Source organism: Struthio camelus, chromosome 5, assembly GCF_040807025.1.
Source record: "Struthio camelus isolate bStrCam1 chromosome 5, bStrCam1.hap1, whole genome shotgun sequence".
Classification (NCBI taxonomy): Eukaryota; Metazoa; Chordata; class Aves; order Struthioniformes; family Struthionidae; genus Struthio; species Struthio camelus.
This window is the reverse complement of record NC_090946.1, coordinates 43,359,474-43,378,469: the sequence shown is the minus strand read 5'-3', so window position 1 is coordinate 43,378,469 and position 18,996 is coordinate 43,359,474. Positions and strand designations below refer to the sequence as shown.

At 48.9% G+C, this 18,996-nt stretch overlaps 1 protein-coding gene across 24 annotated transcripts in view; it reads left to right on the top strand.

Moving 5' to 3' along the window:
- PAPLN (papilin, proteoglycan like sulfated glycoprotein) overlaps nucleotides 1-18,996 on the top strand; it is a 59,500-nt gene that overhangs the window by 36,045 nt on the left and 4,459 nt on the right. For 9 of the 24 annotated variants that reach the window (XM_068946065.1, XM_009670420.2, XM_009670418.2 and 6 more), the window contains 17 exons: nucleotides 707-833; nucleotides 1,541-1,606; nucleotides 3,651-3,858; nucleotides 5,642-5,818; nucleotides 7,121-7,277; nucleotides 7,895-7,981; nucleotides 8,526-8,829; nucleotides 8,960-9,077; nucleotides 9,761-9,890; nucleotides 10,660-11,332; nucleotides 12,093-12,230; nucleotides 13,075-13,208; nucleotides 14,131-14,269; nucleotides 15,509-15,646; nucleotides 16,320-16,447; nucleotides 17,023-17,158; nucleotides 18,459-18,634. In XM_068946065.1, coding sequence (XP_068802166.1) covers nucleotides 707-833; nucleotides 1,541-1,606; nucleotides 3,651-3,858; nucleotides 5,642-5,818; nucleotides 7,121-7,277; nucleotides 7,895-7,981; nucleotides 8,526-8,829; nucleotides 8,960-9,077; nucleotides 9,761-9,890; nucleotides 10,660-11,332; nucleotides 12,093-12,230; nucleotides 13,075-13,208; nucleotides 14,131-14,269; nucleotides 15,509-15,646; nucleotides 16,320-16,447; nucleotides 17,023-17,158; nucleotides 18,459-18,634 — 3,036 coding nt within the window. The remainder of the gene's footprint in view (nucleotides 1-706; nucleotides 834-1,540; nucleotides 1,607-3,650; nucleotides 3,859-5,641; nucleotides 5,819-7,120; nucleotides 7,278-7,894; nucleotides 7,982-8,525; nucleotides 8,830-8,959; nucleotides 9,078-9,760; nucleotides 9,891-10,659; nucleotides 11,333-12,092; nucleotides 12,231-13,074; nucleotides 13,209-14,130; nucleotides 14,270-15,508; nucleotides 15,647-16,319; nucleotides 16,448-17,022; nucleotides 17,159-18,458; nucleotides 18,635-18,996) is intronic. The other 15 variants (XM_068946070.1, XM_068946068.1, XM_068946073.1 and 12 more) reach the window with 6 other exon arrangements.

The window sequence follows — 18,996 nt, the reverse complement described above, 5'->3', positions numbered from 1 at the left end:
TTCCCTCTCTCCAGGGGGGATGTCAGATCTCCTGGGGTGTCACATCTTGTTCAGTGTACATATTCTTCCATGAGCAGAGCAATGGATTTTAAGAAAAAAATTCAAACCAAAACAAACAAACAACTGTCTCCCCCACTCCCTGCAAACACCCTCCTAGCTGGATAGTCTGCAGAGTTCCTACCTGCCTCTTCTTGTCTTCTGATGGCTATTTCAATAGCTTTTACAATAGTGTGGTTTTTAGGAGCTGATGTTGTCTTTGCTGAGCGCTGTTATCCTATAGGAAGCAAGAAGAGTTGCATTTTTCTCCATGTCTAGTCTTCACAAGATTGATCTCCTGGGTCCGATATCTGCTCCCAGTTCTACTGCTGTATACTGCAAACACCAAGAAAAGCTCCTTGATAAGCAGTATATGCATAGGGTACTTTTCTTGTGAGTCAAGATCCTCTCAGATTGCAGGAAAAAGCTCCTCAGCTAAGAGAACTATTGTGTCTCTCTTGCTCTTCCTGTGTACTCTTATAACGTGAGGAAGCATCGTTCATACGTATAGTAACAGGTCAAAAATTGCATCCGACTGCTTTCTGGGTGGGCTGTAGGGGGGTGCAGATTCTGCACTACTTTAGGAACTTGTCTTGGCAACGCCAATGCATTTCAAACCTTGTCCTGCGTGGCTTGCATTGATGAGGATTCTCTTGCTCCTCTTCTTTAGGTTTCCAGTCCCGCTTGGTATTTTGCACCATAGACAATGAAATTTATCCTGACTATATGTGCAGGAATAAACCGCAACCAGACAATAACCGGACATGTGGCCGTCAAGCTTGTCCCCAGACAAAACGGTGAGATTTCCTTTCCTCTTCTGGACTCTGACTTCTTCCTGAGGTGCTTTCAGAGCCAGGAAAAAGAATGACCCTCCCACCACTACTGCCCCCCAGCATGGCGCTCTCCAAGGAAATGTTTCACTTACTAGAGAGAGCCCAAGACAAAGGCAGGTGATGATGTCACTGTGACGAGCATTTCTGTGTGCACAAGGAATGGGCTTGATACGTGCTGTGTTTATTTCATAGACCAATTAAATTTCCTTTCCAGCATATGATATGGTCTCCTAGCCTGCATAGGAGATAGGAGACAGATTCTCTGGTTTTTATTCTCTTCATCTGGAGCCTGAAAAAACAGAGGAGTAGGCCTGAGCTGATATCATTGTACGTCATTTCTGCATCCCCAGTGTCCTTGCTCTTAGAGAGGGCTGAGCCTTGCAATTTTTTCCTTCTCTAGCACTTTCAGTCTCCTTTACCCAGCCATTTCCATCTCGTCCCCTGCTGACATTGCCTCCCAGTTGGCTTCACTTAGTTCTTATATGGGCATCCAGAACTGTAATTGGAGCCCTAACTGTCTATCTCACCGCATATCTGATGGGTTTAGCGGAGGCCAGTGAGAGTGCTGTTGTGGGGGAGAGGACATTTGCAGACCTGGGAGCATTTCTGAATACATGGTAGCCTGTAGCTACTTGCTGTAAGTCCCTAAATCCTTTGTTCTGTGTATAAAGGACTTCTTACGTCTATCTGCCGCAAGCCTGGAACCACAGTGGAACACGGACCTCTCAGATGAAGAGGTAACAAGGAGAAGGAGATTACAGAAAGTACAGGAAGGCAGCTGCTCTCTTCTGCTCTCCACATAGTTGACCACTGAAGCCTGTGGGGACATGGGGGCTTTCCTTTTTAGCTCTAGTAGTAGTGGTGGATGGTGCTTTGCTTTTGATTCTTGCCCGTGAAAATGATGGTGGAGGGTGCTGGCTGGCTGGCAGCTTTGCTTGGGTGGTTGTGAGTGCTCCTGATAACTTGACTCTTCTGGGACTAAGGAGGGGGCAGATTCTTCATAGCTTTTAGCTTCTTGTGCTGATAATTATTGCTTTTTCTCTGGAATCAGGGTGGAGAGGTGAAGGGCAGTTCTGGAAGATATTTGCTTGGTTTATCATAATAAATAAAAGAGCAGAAAGGAGAACAGAGCATGATGGATTTGGGCTATTGAAACATTGGCCAAGATGCCAAAATGCCATGGCAAAAGTCTCCGAGTTCCTCAGCTCTTCTTTTTGTGGCACGGACTCCATAGCAGGCAGAAAAGTGCCTATATACTGTAATAAGTGCAAGGATGTGACAGATACAATGCTACAAATGTCCACGGAGGTACTAGAAGTAAAAAAGATGAAAGGGAAACAGTTTTCCTCCCAGCAAGCTGCTAATAGCTTTGAACTTGCCATGCTTTGCGCTCCAAGGAGGGCCTTATCCTTATGGTTGACCTTGACTTACAAAGGGCATGAAAAAAATGTGGAAGATGTCTTGAGTGGCAGTTGAAGGAAGCTGTAGGTGAGTCTATCCAGATGTTACGGTCTTTCTAAAACCTTACACATGCTTTACAGGAGGCAGAATAAGCGGGTTTTTGTTTGTTTTTTGGCTTTTTTTTTTTAAATCCTTATTGGAGCTGCTGCAAAATCTTGGTCAATTAATATGTTTTGAATCCTGCAACTAGACTGCTCTAAATGGTTTTTACTTGCTGTAGTCGTTTCCTTTCCAAAGGGACATCTTACTTGATAGTGAAGGAAAGAAACATATGGTTTTCTCTTGATTGAGTCTGCTGTGGGGTTTCTGGTAGTGTATGAATGTGGATGGGTTCGCTGAAACTCAGTTTAAGCAGCATGGTGAGGGCAGACCAGAGAAGCAGCTAGAAGATTGGGGGAGAAATTATGAGTAGTCTTCCTTCACTGGCTGGGGTTCACCTGACTGAAAGGGGAGGCAGCAGTGGACAAGCAGATCATCATCATGTCCATCCCCTACCACCAGTTCCTTTTGACTGTGCCCCATGCTGGAGTCTGGAATGAGGCATCATGTTGCTGAAGCCCGGCTGTGTAGGCTGTGCTCCCAGCCACCCAGGCAGGACTGAGACAGGAACAGAAAAGGGCAGGTATTTTAGCATCCAAACAGTGATGTGGTTTTGTGGACGTTTTCCCTTATGTTAGCAAGGGTATATCATTTCTGTGACTGCTCCAACAACCAAGCACAGGCCAACATCTTTGTAAAGTTTGGGGGCTTTTTTTGGGGGGGGCTTTCTGTTATCTTCTGAATTTAGTCAATGGAAAGAATAAACCAGCTTTCTACCGGCTGTCCGTGAAAAGTTCCTAAGCGCTTGTGAGAACATCTGCCATGGTTTGCAGGCAAAGTGAGGTCTTGCTTTAGTTTTGCTGTGCTTCTGATAATGGCTGGAGTGTGAGGTGGTTCAGCAGATGTGAGTTGCTTTTTTTCTCCTGATCTGGGTTGTTTTCCTTTTATTCTTTGGTGTTCTGTTCGAGGCATGACGTTTTTTTTGCAGACATCAGGACACCATAAGCCACGGAGAGAGATTTTCCCCCCTCTAAGAGAGCTATGCAATTCCAGAGAAACAAGTGTTTTGTAGTTGGGGATTTGTCCCCAGAGCGAGACTTGTGCTCTGCATTGCCAATTAAGTTGGGCAGCGCTTGGTCAATTGGGAACTCGCCTCCCACTCTCTTCTGCCAGGGGATGCTTTCCTCATCTGATTGCAGCAGGGGCAAGAGCTGCCCTGTCCTGTGCCTCCAGGCGGTTTGCCTGGACTTCCATTTGTTTGCTTGATTCTGTGACCTGCAGGTGGAAAACAGGGGAGTGGGGATCCTGCTCAGCTACCTGCGGTGGAGGCACCCAGACTCGCTCTGTCTACTGCGCGGCCTACGATGGTCAGAGCGCCCAAGGAGTGGTGGATAATGCCGAGTGCATGGCCTTTGCACAGCAGCCTCGTAGCAGTCAGCCCTGCAACATGAGGCAATGTGCAACCTGGAGCATGGGGCCCTGGTCAGAGGTGAGTTTGTGTGTGGGAGACTGCTGCCAATTGGCGCCTATTGAAGGAGTTTCTACCAAAGTCTGGCGTAAAGAACCAGGCTCCTTTTCTGGGGCTGTAAGAGGTGTGTGTCCTTGTGTAGGTGGGGTGCAGAGATGCAGGACTTGTCCCTGCAACACTCCGAACAACTTCTCCAGGTAGCTGGCAGCTATGCTCTCCTATGCTTACCCCCCTGTTCCTCAAAACTGTGCCTGCCCCCACATCCCTCCTCCTCCTCCTTTCCCCATTCCTGTATTTTTATCAGACCAACCAGCTCCGGCACTGGCTGAGTGTCTAAGCCAGGCCCAGCAGAGGCAGAGGGCAGGCATGGGAGATGCTATCCATCAGCCGATGATACGCAGCAGCGCTCTCCTCTGCAGAACAGGAGCTTGCAGCTCTCACCTGTGATAATTTTGTTTCCGTGCATATTGCTGCATCAGCATTACTAGACTCAAGACAGTAGTGTTAAAATTAAAACAATCAGCAAGCAAGATGCTCGTGAACCGCTGGTGACCTGCTGTTTGACTGTGTTTGCTCTAGGCTGTGTGTCAGGGCAGGGCTCCTCTGGGCGCAGTTGTGCTGTGTGTTGTTGGTGCCTGTGTGCAGTTATATCTCCAGGAGAGGAAACCCTTCAAACTACGTGTACTCAGTGCTGCCAGCCAGTCATTTAGAAGGCATCTTATGTTCCACAGACTTAGGAAGTAAAGATAGAAGATCTCACTGAATTGTGTCTAGTCAGTCCCTAAGACACAAGTACATTTTCCTCTTTGAAAAGCAGTACATGCACACTTAACAGCGCCTGACTTAGCCTCTTATGATGCTACTTTGTGTGAGTGGCACAGCATCATAAAAATGCAACTTCAAGACACAATACCCTAGACTGTAGCATCTTTTTTTCTTTTCCTGAGATGCAGGGTGTAAATATTGAGATGACTTCAGAGTTGCAGACTGGGAGCACCATTTGGGGAAGGCACTGAGTGTTGTGGTCTTACAAATGGATTCTGAAGTGATTCGTTCTGGGGTTCCCAAGACTGACTATGCTTTGCGTACTCTGAGAAATGAAAGGTTAGGGCAGCTCTAGTGAGTGGCTAAGACTCGTCTGGGAAGTTCGTCTAAAGCCGGTCAGACTGCTCCCAAGTTGCTGCTCTCTGTAAAGAGACCTTGGTAATTCATGGAGAAGCAGGCTGGATTCCAGGCAACACCACTGTGAATGTAAAAGGGCATTAAAAATGTCACAAAACAGTTGCTTGTATAGAGGTTTTGTCAGAGCTGCACGCCACAGAAGTGGAAGACTGGCTTTTTGGGCATAAGACATGAGCAACACAGAAAACTAATCTTTTTACCTTCCCCTGAATTCTTTACCTTGGACTGATTTTAATTAGGAGTAAATAACATTAGGTTGAAAGTGTCCCCTGCCATTTATTGTTCTCAGTGTATTTTGGAATATTGTTTTTTTGTTTGTTTGTTTTTCAAAATGATTCTCCCGGTCGTCTTTGGCAGAGGGAGGGAGAGAGAAATGACGTGACTTGCCCAGAATCATCCAGTATACCCAAGGTCTCCCAGGTGCAGTTTACAATATGTTATTGTCTCTTCTGCAGTATGAACAAATACTCCACCAGCTCCCATCTATGAGGATGATTTTTATGGTGGTTGCTTGTTTTAGACATTCTGAAAATGGTACTCGGTCCTCATTTTGGGGAGTACAGCCTGGAAATGCAAGTGGTAATTAGGTGTTTCCTTTTAATTGTTGGGCCCCTTTCTTTAGTGCTCAGCCAGCTGTGGGGAAGGTGTGCAGACCCGGACTGTCACCTGCAGAACGCAGCAGGGCTCTCAGGCTCAGGACTTTGCTTGCCAGATAGAGCCAAAGCCATCAGCCACCCAGCCCTGCCTTCAGGAGAACTGCATCCAGGAAATTGGCTGGCACGTTGGAGATTGGGGCCTGGTAAGCATGGCGCTTTCGCAGTTCAGGAATAACTGACTATATCGTTGTGCTCCTCGCAGACAAACTTTGATCAGAGCAGTCTGCACATTGGCTGAGACTGGGAGCATGTAGTGCTTCATTACCAGTCCCTTGGCTCACAGTTGCATTGTAACTGGCACTAGTAAAGCTCCAGTTAATCTGCAGCCTGCTTTGTTTGTGGCTGCTACAAAAATAAATCCTTCTGGGGGGGGGGGGGGAGGGGATTATAGTTTCAGTGACAGTAGCAAAATGCAGCCAGTAAGCTGAAACAATCCACTCTTGCTGCTTATTCCTGATTCTCTGCACCATCACCATGAATAGCAGAGCAGCTCATTGACCGAGTATGGCTTAGAGCCCTGGGCTTCAGGATTGGTCATCACGTTTGGTGAAATGGTTTAAAGTATGTTTTTGTAATTGTTCAGATAAACTGTGCTTCAGCTGGATTAACCATGTCTTTGTGGAGGGAACCAGACTGTTTTCAGCCTGGGAAAAGTGCCGCGGGGAGGAGCTGGGGTAAATCCAATGCATCACATGACTTCCAAACGCAGCGTTTTCCCTTCCATGCTAGCCAGACCAACTTGTTCTGGGTTAAAACATGTTGCATCTGGTTCTTTGTGTGATGTAGGCAAAGTTTTAATAATACCTAGAAAAGTTGCGTATCGTAATCTGATCTTTCCTGGCCCCTGGCTTTCCAATATGAGAAGGGTTCCTGCCTGTATCTGAAAAAAAGAGAGCAAAAATGCTCTCCCAATATTTCTAAAGCTTGCCATGAGCAGGTGAGTTACACAGATACCTCATCCTCTCTGTTCCCCTTGAGTTGATGTTCGTGCCTCCTTTGTCATCCGCAGCTTGCAGTGAGGGGAACTCCAGTTAGCTGCTTACTAGGAAGCCACCAGTTTGCTTTCCCATCATAAACTGATGCCTGTTCTTGTTGAATGGGGAGTTCACAATTGACCCTCTCACAGCTGGTGGATCCCAGGAGCACTGAGATGCTTCTAGGCAATGCTGAAATGATTCACTCCTGCTGCTCTGAATAGCAGAACAACTCCTCTGGATGTGGCAGACTGAGCGTGGCTTAGAGCCCAGTGCTTCAGGGCTGGGCACAACATTTGGTAATATAATTTAAAGTATGTTTTTGAATTGTTAAGATGAATCCAGCTGAAGTATCGTTTGCCTTGTCTTGGTGGAGGGAGCTGTGCTCGGTGTGCAGCCAATCATGTAGCTTCTGGTCCACGGGTTTGCTGTCTCTGCTGCACGCTCACTCACCTTTTCTCTGTGCCTAAGTGTTCGAAGAGCTGCGATTCAGGCATCCGGACGCGCCAAGTCATCTGTGCTGACGGCGACTCCAAATTCTACAGTCCTGAGATGTGCAAAGCCGTCCAGCCGCAGAAACCAGCCACACTGGGTAGCTGCAACATGCAGCCCTGCTACCTGCCACAGCGTGAGTGATGTTGCTAGACACCTAGCTTTTCCTAAGGTGCTCCCGTTTAGGAGTAGAAATTCCCAGGATTTCACACTAGCTTGTGTTCTCAGTTCCCTTCCTGCCTCTATCTTGTGTCTTTTATGTTTTGTGCACAGAAACATAGCGCCTTCAAGTCAGAATCCCAGTACGTGTGTTATTTGAAATATATGTAACAGACTTGGGAATAACACTGGTGGTGTCCGTTCTGAGCTCAGTATTCTGTCATAGGTCTTTCCCAGTTTATTCTGTGGACTGACCCCAGGAGTTAAGAAGGATGGCGTGCTCAGTGGCTAGAGACTGTAGACATCTCATCTCTCTGTGAATCAGGCACAAAGGAGACAACTGTTCAGATTTTTTTTTTGCTGTCTATATCTAGTCTTCATGCCCCAGCTGAAATGCTCACCTTTGTCTGCCTACCCATCACAGGTGATCCAGTCAATCCAGTTGCTGTTCACTAGCTCTTCCAGGAGAATAGGAACATATTCATCAGCTGCAGTGCCCTGTTGACTCTTTCAGTCTCCCGTTCATGCGTTTGCAATTCTTGGAACATAGGGCTGGACTAACTGCACTAATTTTGTGCATGTTTTTCTTTGCAGAGGTCCCCAGTATGCAGGACACGATGGGATATGATGTCACCCGCCAGTCCTTGCTGACGCGTTACAACCCAAACAGCCCTGCCACAGGTTAGGAAGGATTATGTTTGTGTTTTTGGTGATGGTGGATGTGAAACAGGGTGTGGTAAGGGAAGGGCTCCTCCTTTTCTCCCTTCCTCTCGTCCTCTTCATGGGCTTGTAGAAATTCATGGAGCCAGGGACAAAGGATGGATTCATTTACACCAATAGTGAACGCTATCTGAATGCGTGCATACAGAAGACTGTGCAATATATAGATCCCAGTTTCTGGCAGCATGACTTAAGTGCTGGCTGAGAAAAATGCTGCCCAGTGCAGATCACAGGAAGAAGATAGGATCGTGTGTCCACTGTGAGAGGACCACAGTAATGTGGCAGGTGATTTCTCATGGGACAGCAGGAAGAATGCTCTCAGAGACTTTTCCTAAGGGCAGTGAGGAAAGGAACCTCAGGACAACCAGATCCAGAACGGTGGGCCAAAAGACGTGCTCGGGTGAAACCCTGATACAGAAAAGCCTGCCCTGTAGCCTGTGCCTGGTAAAGGAAAGGAGAGATGAGGAAAATTGACCAGATCTGATGCTAACCTGCATGCTTTAAGGAGTTCTCTCCCCAGATTCTGGTGATGAAAGGACGCTCCCTGGGAGCTCCATGGTCCGTAGTAGCTCTGGGAATCACCACATTCAGTCCACCGAGGACCGTGGCACCAACTTCTTGCCGGTTCGCTGGGAATCCCAGTCACGCTTATCAGGTTCCCGACAGCTCAACTTCCCTCAGGACCTCGCTGCAGGGACCGGCTCTCAGGACTGCTATCGGAGCCCCCACGGCTGCTGCCCGGATGGGCACACTCCAGCTTCAGGCCCTCTGGGGAGAGGTTGCCCCTTTGGCACCTGTCAACGAAGCAGGTAGCTGGAAGTAGATAGGCCTGAGCAGGGAAGCATCGCCTTTCCTGGGGGCTTACTGATGTTTAGAGGCTGTGCTTGTTGAGTCAGGTAGGTCAGGTCTTGCTGCAGCCCTTCTGTGCTCTGCCTGCAGGTACGGATGCTGTCCTGACGGAATATCGTCTGCCCAGGGTCCAAACAACATGGGATGCCCACAGCGTTACAGAAATGTTCAAGTGAACAGAAGTCAGCCCACTGCAGCCGCTCCAACAGTAAGTACAGAAACTCTCTGGGTTGTAATAGCCCATCAGATAGCAGGATTCGGATCTGGCAATGGTGACTCAGATTATAGGTTTCTATTGTACTTCATCTCTGCCAGTAATGCTGGAGAACCAGTACTCCATGCATGGCATCAGGTCCTCTGACCAACTTTGCTCCTGCTCAGTCTGGTGGATCCACTGGTGATCCTCTGTAAGCAGGAGACAGAGTGGGAGCATGGCTGCTGTCTGAGAAGCAGCAGAACATCTTTTGTAGAACTGGCTGAATAATCCTGAGTAGTCAAATTCCTGTCTGGCAGATGCTTGCCATCCAGTTTCCAGGGGGAAAAAACGGGAAGTACACTGCCACTAGTAATTACCCTTGTTGTTCATCTCTGCAAACTAATCAAAGGCAAAATAGGGGTCATAGCTTGGGGTGCTTGGTGGGGATAGCTGAGAAAACTGGCCTGCTGCTGAGCTGGCTGGATCTGTTTTGTGAAGAAGTGCAACTCTGGCGCCACAACTGAAAGCCAAGTTCCCCCCACCCCAGTGTGAAAGTCTCTAGGAAGCAAACAAATGAACAGTGGTTCCTCTAACAGCTGGCCTTCTGCAGCCGACAGCTTGTATACGGTGCCTTGCACGTGCTACTGTCCTCATGTCTGCATGGTAACTTTTGGCTTTTGATTCCTGTCTCTAAGGCAAGCCAAGCCTTGTCCCAGCAGCATCCCTCAGGCGAATGCCGCGCTTCGATGTACGGCTGCTGTTTTGACAACATCGCTTCAGCTTCAGGCCCTCAAGGGGAAGGATGTCTCAGTAGGCCCAGCTACCGTAAGTGATGCTTTGGCTTCTTGATTTAGAAATGTAGGAAGAGTTGTACAGCATTCAGCAGGCTACGAGACACTTCCCGTGCAGAGGCTTTGCTCTCTGTAAAATATAGTAAATCATCTCCTTGCGAAGAAGTCCTGCCTGATGATTCAGATAAGGAGAGGTTTGAGGGAGCATATAGAAGCTGCCATATGGTTCAGTTCTGTGGTCCACGACAGAAATTCTTGTCATCCTCCACTCATATTTTGACAGACCCAGATTCCCGTAACCTCTGTTAGTTTGTAGGACTCCTGGGGTCTGTTTACCCCGAGAGGACGCCCTGATGCTGCCTGCAGCGTTCCAGATCAGTTACCTGGGTTTAGGAGAAGTGGAGCCTTTGTACAACTGTATCTGATCCGCTTGCTCTTTGGGCTGGAAATGTGCCTTGTGCCCCTTGCAGGGGGAGGAAGTCCTAGCGCCGACCTCCAGTGGCAGAATTCCCTGCAAAAGGCTGTTAAGCGTCAGTCTAGTATCTAATGTCTAGTCAGTTCAGACTCAGAAATGTTCCTGAGGTTGGTTCTCCTTCTGTCAGTGTGAAAACGGGGGCAGAAGGAAACATCTGAGCAGGTGACCTGAGTTCAAAGCAGAGTTCAGTGCAGAACTCGGGTGTCCTACTTTCCGGCCTGCACCCTGCGCACAAGGCCCATCAGATCATCTAGGTAGACGCTTGAAGCAGCCGAACCCTTGTGTGTCATGACCCTAACATCCCACCTTGTTCTGCTGTTTTTGATAGCCTTTCCTGTCATATGCCTGCTGCCTAGTGCCCACGGCCCCTGCACAGACTGGACAACTCGCTGGTACTTTGTGGCTGTTGTTGGCAGGTGCAACCGTTTCTGGTACGGCGGCTGTCATGGCAATAAGAACAGCTTTGCCTCAGAGGAGGAGTGCATGACAGTGTGCCAGGACCCTGCGGGGGTCAGTCCCCAGCAGCACCAGCATGCTCCTCGCGCAGGGACCCTGCAGCGCCAGCACGCTAATTCCCGCACTCGCCAAGGGGATGCTCAGGGCCAGCAGCAGCCATCCCTGAGAGAGTCTGCGAGTCACAGCCAAGAAGGAAGAGCCTATGGGGCTTTGCACTCCACACGAGACAGCCGCAGGGTGGACAGCTGGAGAAGCGATGTGCTGCCAGAGTCTTTGCCAAGGACTGGTGTGCTGGACAGCCGGCGCTGGGGTGCACAGCGCACTGAGGGTGGTGTAGAAAGGAGACTGGACCACCTAAGCCAACCACACGTGGTGCAGGAAACAACAGTGTCTGAGCACTCAGAGAGGCAGAGTGGCAGTGGCCGGCAAGCACTGCCCCGTGAAGGAGAGCAGTGGCATAAGGCTTTTGGAGCAGATGCTTCCATGACGGAGGGACTTGGGCACCAGGCATCCGCAGGCTCCTTCCCAGCACGAGCTCTGCGCAGGTGATTTTTTTCTGCTCTGCCAGCTGATGGTGAGCCCCAGTGCAGCTTCCCCTGGAGTGGGAGTATTGCCCCATCCAGGACTAGCTAATTGGGAATACCATGCAACAGATTGGCTCTACATATGTCCCTTTGGAAAATCAAGTTATTCAGGCCCTGAGGATATCTGATCTCTCTTTCCTTGCACTCTTCCTACTTTCTGTCAGCACTGGAAGTACTGTCTGTGAAAGGACTGCAGGATCCTGGAGCCCTTATTTGGGAGGCGTTATTTTGCTATGAATGTAAATCCATAGGCATTTTACTTGTTCCCACCAATTTGTTTAGCTAACTCTGACTTTGGAGCCTTTACTCAGCACTGCATGGAGCAGCAGTGGGTTGTTCTAGGGAGGACTTTCAGGTATGGAGTTTGGGTCAGGGACGGTGTCACCCTGAAAATTAGGAGTGTGTAGAGCTAGATCAGTGTGTATCTGCACAGAGACCACTTGTGGTCCCAAGAGCTGAAGTCAGTTCCTTCAGAGGAGAGAAGCTGGAGGAGTCCCTACCTCTGCCCTGGAGTTCTTGCAGCATTCAGTCTGTCCAAACCATCCTTTGCCATGTAGGAGAGGGCTGTCCGCGTGTTATCTAGTGCATCTGCTCAGAGTTGAATGGGCAGCAAGTCCTGCTTTGCGCTGTGGGTCGTGACTGTCCTCCAGAGTTGCATTAGAGGACCTAGAGAAGAGGAGGGCAGCAGAGGTACAAGTGATGAAATTGCTTTTTCTTTCAGAGTTGTCCTGGAGGAAGGCAGGCCCTCTCTTCTGACAGCAGCTGTGGGCCAAAACATCCAGCTGTTCTGCAAGACAGGCACATTCCCCTTCTCCAGAGTGGAGTGGATGAAGGATGGGCGGCCGGTCTCCTCTGACAGGTTAGCTCAGCTCTCCTCATTTTAGAGCAGAGTTCACACTTCTTGCTGGGCAGGGTGCCAAATACGCTTGCCCACTTTCTTTGTAATCTCATTGTTAACGTTCTTAAAAAGGAAAAAAAAGTTAATGAATAAACAAGCCCACGTACTGCCCTAAGAGAGCCCCTGTACATGAGCTCTCTGCCTGGCCTGTGCGCAGCAGGGACAGATAAGCTCTGCAGTAGCACCGAGGCCTTTGCCTAGTGTTAGGGGGCAGAATGGGTGCTGCAAGGCACCAGCGAGAGCTGATGCGTGGGCAGTTAGACAGAAAAATACAGGCTGCGTAGGATCCCTCTTGGGGCAGCACTCAGTCAGTAGTCCAAGGTGAAGTTGGCAGCCAAATGACTCAGAGTTCCTGTGTCTGGAAGTTTCTTTTACTCCTACCTAAAATGTAATGTTTTTTAAACTATTTTTAAAGCCTACTTTTCCTGAGAAGTTCTGTTTCCTGTAGCAGTTTGGAGCTAAACAGTCGTTTTGTGCTATGGAAATCAAAGTTAAGAACAGTGCCCTTTTCTGCTTTTCTGTTTGCAAATGACTGGGGGGCTCAAGCCCCTGCCTGGAAGGGTAGCTTGCCTCCTCATAGGAGAAGACTGCTGAAAGCAGCTTCCTGTTTTCCCATCTCAGCTTTCTCTCTGCTCCTGACCTCTTTTCTGCCTCAGTTATTTTCTCTGCCCATGACTCCTCCTCTGTGGTCATTGGGGTTTTGTTTTTCTAAGCTGGCACTACATATTCGTGGTTGTAACATCAGCATGAAGGGCCACCAAGCCCTTGGCTGGGCAGAGGGAGCTAATCCCTACCCCTGTTACAGGCACACCTACCAGTCTGACAGCTCCTTGGTGATCAGCCACATCAAGTCGGAGGACACGGGGACTTACACGTGCCTCATTTCCAACGGGAGGACAGAGAGACCGGAGAGACGACAGATTCAGTTACAGATCCTAGGTGACTTATCTTTCACTTAAGACCAAAGTGGTAGCCCTGGGCTCCTCCTTGACAGTCATTGACAACAGAAGCGATTAAAGCCAATTGCAGGAGCGAGTGGAACTTCCTCTGCTGCCGCGCTGTGCCGGCAGCATTGCCTTCGCTCTGTGGCAATGCCCTCCTGAGAGCTGGTCGCAGCAGCAGGTCTCCTCCGCTGTGGGGCTGCCAGGGGAGCGCGGAGGCAACAGGACTCCCTTTGGTGTTGCTTCATGATAAAGCCTTTGCCCTAAAGCACTTCCTCAGCTATAGTGCCACCCCTTCCCTGGTCTTGTGGCTTGCTGGTTGCCAGCCCCGTTTCCAGCACAGTGATAATGTCATCCTGCCTGAGCACCGTCGGCTGCCTTCTGATCCGGGACAGGAGGCTCCAGCAAAGGGGTTTCTGCAGTTTCCCAGGTCCTACCTCTCACATTGTAAGGCAACAGGCTGGCCTGTTATGTTTTGTATTTTGCCCAAACAGGTTCTTCTGCTACCTCCTGGATAACAGACTACTCCTCATTTTGAAAAAATGTGCCTTATTTAAAAAATAAAAAAATAAAAAAGATTAGTCTTAAAAGATGGGCCAGCAGCCACCCTGTGGCCTCTGATCTCTGAGATTTGTTTTGTCACAGCAATGGCACATGGGCAGAAGGCATTGTGGCCTAAGGGATGCTGCAACTTATCCACTGACAGAGGAGAGAAAAGAGTCTAAAATTGCATGCCTGCAGGTCTGTGGCTCCCATTAATAGGTGGTGCAGGCTTACTGCACTAGTCAGCCAGAAAACAGATGGCTGCAGGGCTCTTTGGCCCCAGTTCAGCAAGCTCTCCCAAGCTCATAGAAACCCTACGCAAGACGACACAGTGTGAAGGATCTTTTTATTCACATAATGCATTTTGTTTTGAATAGAGTACCAGGGTGCTGTTCTGGCAGAGAGAGAGAGAGGTCGGGCCGTTTACAAGGAAAATGAGCAACAGCGAGAGCTATCCAGAGGCAGTAAAATTGTAGAGGCAGCCAGTTCCTCTGTGCATCAACAACTCACATACAGGTGAGTTCGCATACAGCAACCGTTTGTCCACCATGCCCAGCTGATGAACCATATGGCATCTTGATGTAGGAGCGCTGAGGGCTGGTAAGGTCCTGGGTCTAGATTGAAAGGAAAGTAGAAGTGTGAGGTGCTGCACCCTTAGCTGTTCAAGCTAGTGTAGTCAGAAAGAGAAGCCTCTTCTGGAAAGAGAGCAAAGCAAATGAGACTAGCATAAAATATATATATTTTTTTTTTTAAAGCTGCAGATACTTTAGGCCCCACCCACTTGTCTTAAACATTTTGTGAACAAACCAGTTTGATTCAAAACTTATCTCCTCACCAGAAGCTATTTTGTAGCTTCTGTCATGTTTCTGTGGTGGTACTTGACCCTGCGGAAATGAAAGGGTAAAAAAATTCCATTTGCCCGTAAATGCAGCCTGATGGGGCTCTAGATTAAATGCGACCATGATCTGATGATCCCTTCCTTCTTTTGAGTTTGCAGACCTAAAACCCAGCCAATTTGCTGAACATTCCAGCAACCTCCTTAGCTGCTTCTGCCCTTCTGCAGAAATAAGTGATTCATTGAATTAAGAGCACTGAATTAAGGCTCTTTGGTTTTGTTTTTTGAGATCAAGAATTCAGGTCAGAGAATGGGGGTGGGGGAAACGATGCTTTCTTTGACTCTGAGAATGTCAGGGTTTAGTTCCCTTCTGAAATGGTGTTTATCTGTAGTTACAAGAGAGCAGAGAGCACAAGCAGGTGAATAGTGCGAGAGCCTGAGCTCAGCCTTTCTGCAGAGCGCAGTGGATGACCAGCTCCCAGGCCTTGCGTGCTGTCAGACAAGTGATTGCAGTGGGCTCTTCACACCCTAAAAAAAAATTTGCTCATTTTTGCGTGCCATACAAGCACCTTGGGGGAAGCTTGCTTAGTGCTCTACTCTCCAGGGCTTTGTGCCGCTCACCATGCGCTCCCTTTTTAACACTTCTTAGGCTGTGAGCTGGGGGGATGCTATGGGATAGAGAGATACTCTGAGCTGCTGTTTCTAAAGGGTTAAGGATTTGATGGAGACTGCTTTTTTCCTGGGAGTGGAAGTTAGTAACAACAAATATCCAAACTCTGAGGGAAGGGCAGAGGCTGCCCTTTCCCATTGGAAGCCCAAAATAAGGCTTACAATTAAAACAAGACCTTGTGTTGAAGGTCAAACACTGAACACGGAAGTTGCTGCATCTTTTGCAATGCTTGTGGATGTGTGCTTTGCAGATTGCTAATGGATAAGAGTGAGCCCTCGGTAATGGAGGCCAATGTTGGGGAGAGAGTCAGACTGCCCTGCACAGTGGAAGCGTCGCCCACTCTCACCATTGAGTGGCAGAAGGATGGGCAGCCCCTCTCCTCTCCCAGGTGAGCCCCTGGCTGCTCCAACACATGCCACAAGCAGGTTCACCAGGAGGAGAGTCCTCTTCTCCCCCTGCCCTCCCTGTGTCTCCTCCCTGAGAGAGCGGAGCTGCTGGCCATGCAGCTAGGACCTGTCCTGCTTCATGCCGGGCAGCTTCGTCTGCTGGGGCCAGGCAAGTACTGTGCAACTTCCCTGGCCTCGCTCACAGAGCAAAGCCTCAACAGCAAACCCTCAAGTGAACAGCTGTGATACAGGGCGCACAAGTGAGCCAAAGCTGAAATTTGTTCAGCTACAAGATTAGCAGAAGGAGGACACATGGCAAGTCATTTTGCCAAAAAACAGCTGGTCAGTGAATGAGGGGACATATTTACTAGTGAAAAGATTGGGGCACCTGCAGTGAATTTTTTTCCTGGGTACTGATGCTGCTGTCCTGCAACTCCTCTAACTCCCTTGCTCCCAGAGGGCCTGCTCTAGCAGAGAGCTTTTCCAGAGGCTGCGGCACTAGTGCTGGGATTTGAGGACGGGGATTGCATTATAGTTAGAACTGAACTGCTGCTAAACCTTTTTTTGGAGGGTGTCACCAAAAAGCTGTGCACAGGGCTTGGCTCCAGCTCTGGTGGCTGGAGTCCTGTCCTGGGCCACGCATTGGCTGAGAAGGTTTCTGGCTTTGTCCTGCAGGCACAGGCAGCAGTCAGACGGGGCCCTGGTGATCAGCCGGGTCAGCCCTGAAGACACTGGCTTCTTCACCTGCATCGCCTCAAATGGACGTGACCAGGACCAGCGCCAGGTCCTGTTCCGACCTCTAGGTACCAGGCGGGTGGAAGTGCTACATGTTTGTGCGCACGCACATACACACACACGTATGCACACAGTGCGGGGGGGGAGTGATGGCAGCATGCATGCATGTATCACCTCTGGCCGTGCCTCTTGGCTTCACACCTAGCATTTAACAGGCAGCTTGAGGTCAAGGGAATGGTGAGTTGTTTTACCAGATGGTACAAAATCTGCATGGGCATAGTAGATCCTGGGCAGCTGAGAAGGGAGGGCTGATAGCACTGTGAGAGTTGCTTCTCAGGGCCTTGTTTCTCGGATAGTGGGGTGAATGGGTTCAGGAGCAAGAGGAGCTAAAGGAAGTGGTTCTTCTGTGTATGTGATCTGCTTGAGTCCAGGTGGAGGAAAAAGCTCTTTGAGGCCTCTGCTGCTTGCTCTGGCTTGGGACAAAGCCCTTAAGAAACACCATATTCCCCACAGGAACAGCTGCAATAGCTCCAAACATGTTGTTTCAGGACCTAGGAGCTGTGTAGCTCATGGTAGCATAAGTTGAACTTTTCTGATAGGAGAATGCTCCTGCTACTGGAGGCAACACGGGATTGTCTTCCAGGTGGTGATGATTTCCTTTCTGGTCCAGGAGAGCTGAGAATCACTGGTCTTCTGCCAAGCATCACAATACCCGAGGGAGGGACTGCCCAACTTCATTGCACAGTGACCAGTAGCAACGTGAACATAAGGTGGTCAAGGTAAGCAAAAATGAGACAGAACTTCCCTTTCTTCCTCTTCTGAACCTCATCACTTATCCTCCAAATAGTAATGCAGATGCCTGCCAGACCAGGGAGGGATTCAGGGTTCTTCTCAGCCCCAGCCAGTGTTTTCCACTCTTTCTAATTGTCTTTGCTATTCCCTTAAAAGTCCTCGGCAAGATCCCTGTGGGGGATGGAGTTCACCAAGTCCATGTTCCAGCAAAACGAGGAGGAGAGTGGATTTTGAGCTAAGAATGCATGGAGCTCAGGAAGGCTCCATGCTGGAGAACTAGTGACGTTACAATAGCAAAAATTAAAGTGCATGAGCAGAGGAAGACCTTTAGTCAGTCTCTATAAAGTTCTCTCACTGGCTGAGCCTAGCAAACGTTTTAGCCTATACAATAACAGCTGCTCTTCCTCCAGCCTTCCTGCTGGGACAATTCTCTGCCTCTGCGGTCAAATGGGAGTAAGGGAGAACGTAAAGGGTCTCATTAAGTGTAAGAGAGAATCTGTGTCCTCTCTTCTTACAGAGAAACTCTGAATTTGTGTGAGAGTGGGGGAGGTGTTTGTTGTTTTTTTCCTACTTGAAAATAATCAGTTCTGTTTTGGAGCCTTCTTGCAAAGGATCCAGAGAGATGGATTGGTAGTTGTTCAAGTCCCTTGACTCCAAGGAGTAGGACTGAAGTGGGCCTTCTCACAAAGAGAGCTTTTCTTCCATAAATAAGTTTGATATTTGAGTTAACAGAGCAATGCAAGTTTTAGAGTCTTGAGGAAACCCTTTTCAGTGAATCAGATTTTATTTCCTTGGTAACTGGCAGTTCAGAGTGCAGGTGGTTTTCCTGCTGTGCACAGAGTGTTTCGGGAAGAACAGAGCAGACACAATCTTGCTGATTTCTCTAACACTTTTTAAAACAAACTTTTTGAGGAGGAGGAAAGAGGGCACACTACTTACTATCAATGCCAGCCAAACACTCATTGCCAGACCACAACCGAGAGAGAAGGAAAGGCACAATTCATCTTCTCTTAGTTCCCTTAAACCTCAAAAACGTGTAATAGAGGAAAAGGCTTTACAGAGCACACAGCTAGCTGCTCCCCACAGAGACAGTAGGCTGGTGCAGACTCACTCAGGCTTGCTTTACTATCCAATTGTAGAACTAGGTCATGGCAAAAGAAAACTTCCTCTTCCTTTGTGCTGAGTTTGTAGAAATTCACCCCCTTCACAAAGCCTAAGTTCCCACACAGCACAGAGCTCCTTAGCTCCCATGGTGGGAATAACAGTATGAAATGCTTTTCACTGCAGGAATGGCGTCCCAATGCGGGCAGATGGCCACCACATCCACCTGTCCCAGGATGGAAGCCTGATCATAAGCAATGTTCAAGAGGCTGACGAGGGATCCTACACATGCAGCGCCTACAGCAGCAGCAACTCTGTCAGTGCCAGCACAGAGGTGAAAGTGATGAGGAGCAGGCCTACAAGTGAGTACAGCTTGTCCTCCCTCCTGCCCCCAGTACAGTGCCAGCCTCTTGGCCGTTATTGTAAGTCTGCCCATTGAGTGTGCCCATCCACCACCTGCCTCTGGCTGAGGGAAGCAGATGCCAGCTTTCCCTGGCCATAAAAGCAGGATGGTGGAGACAACCCCCTTACCAGGGCACTGAGAACTTAATTAACTTCCTGAGGGCAAAACACCACGGTTGAATGGCAAAATGTTTGGCTGCAAGAATGATATCTGGCCTCTGGACACCATCCAGCCTGCTTTTCGTAGGGTGTGGAGAGGTCTCTCCTCAAGAGATGTTAAGGCCCAGAAACTCCATCCTCCTTTCGTATCTAAGAGGTGTCA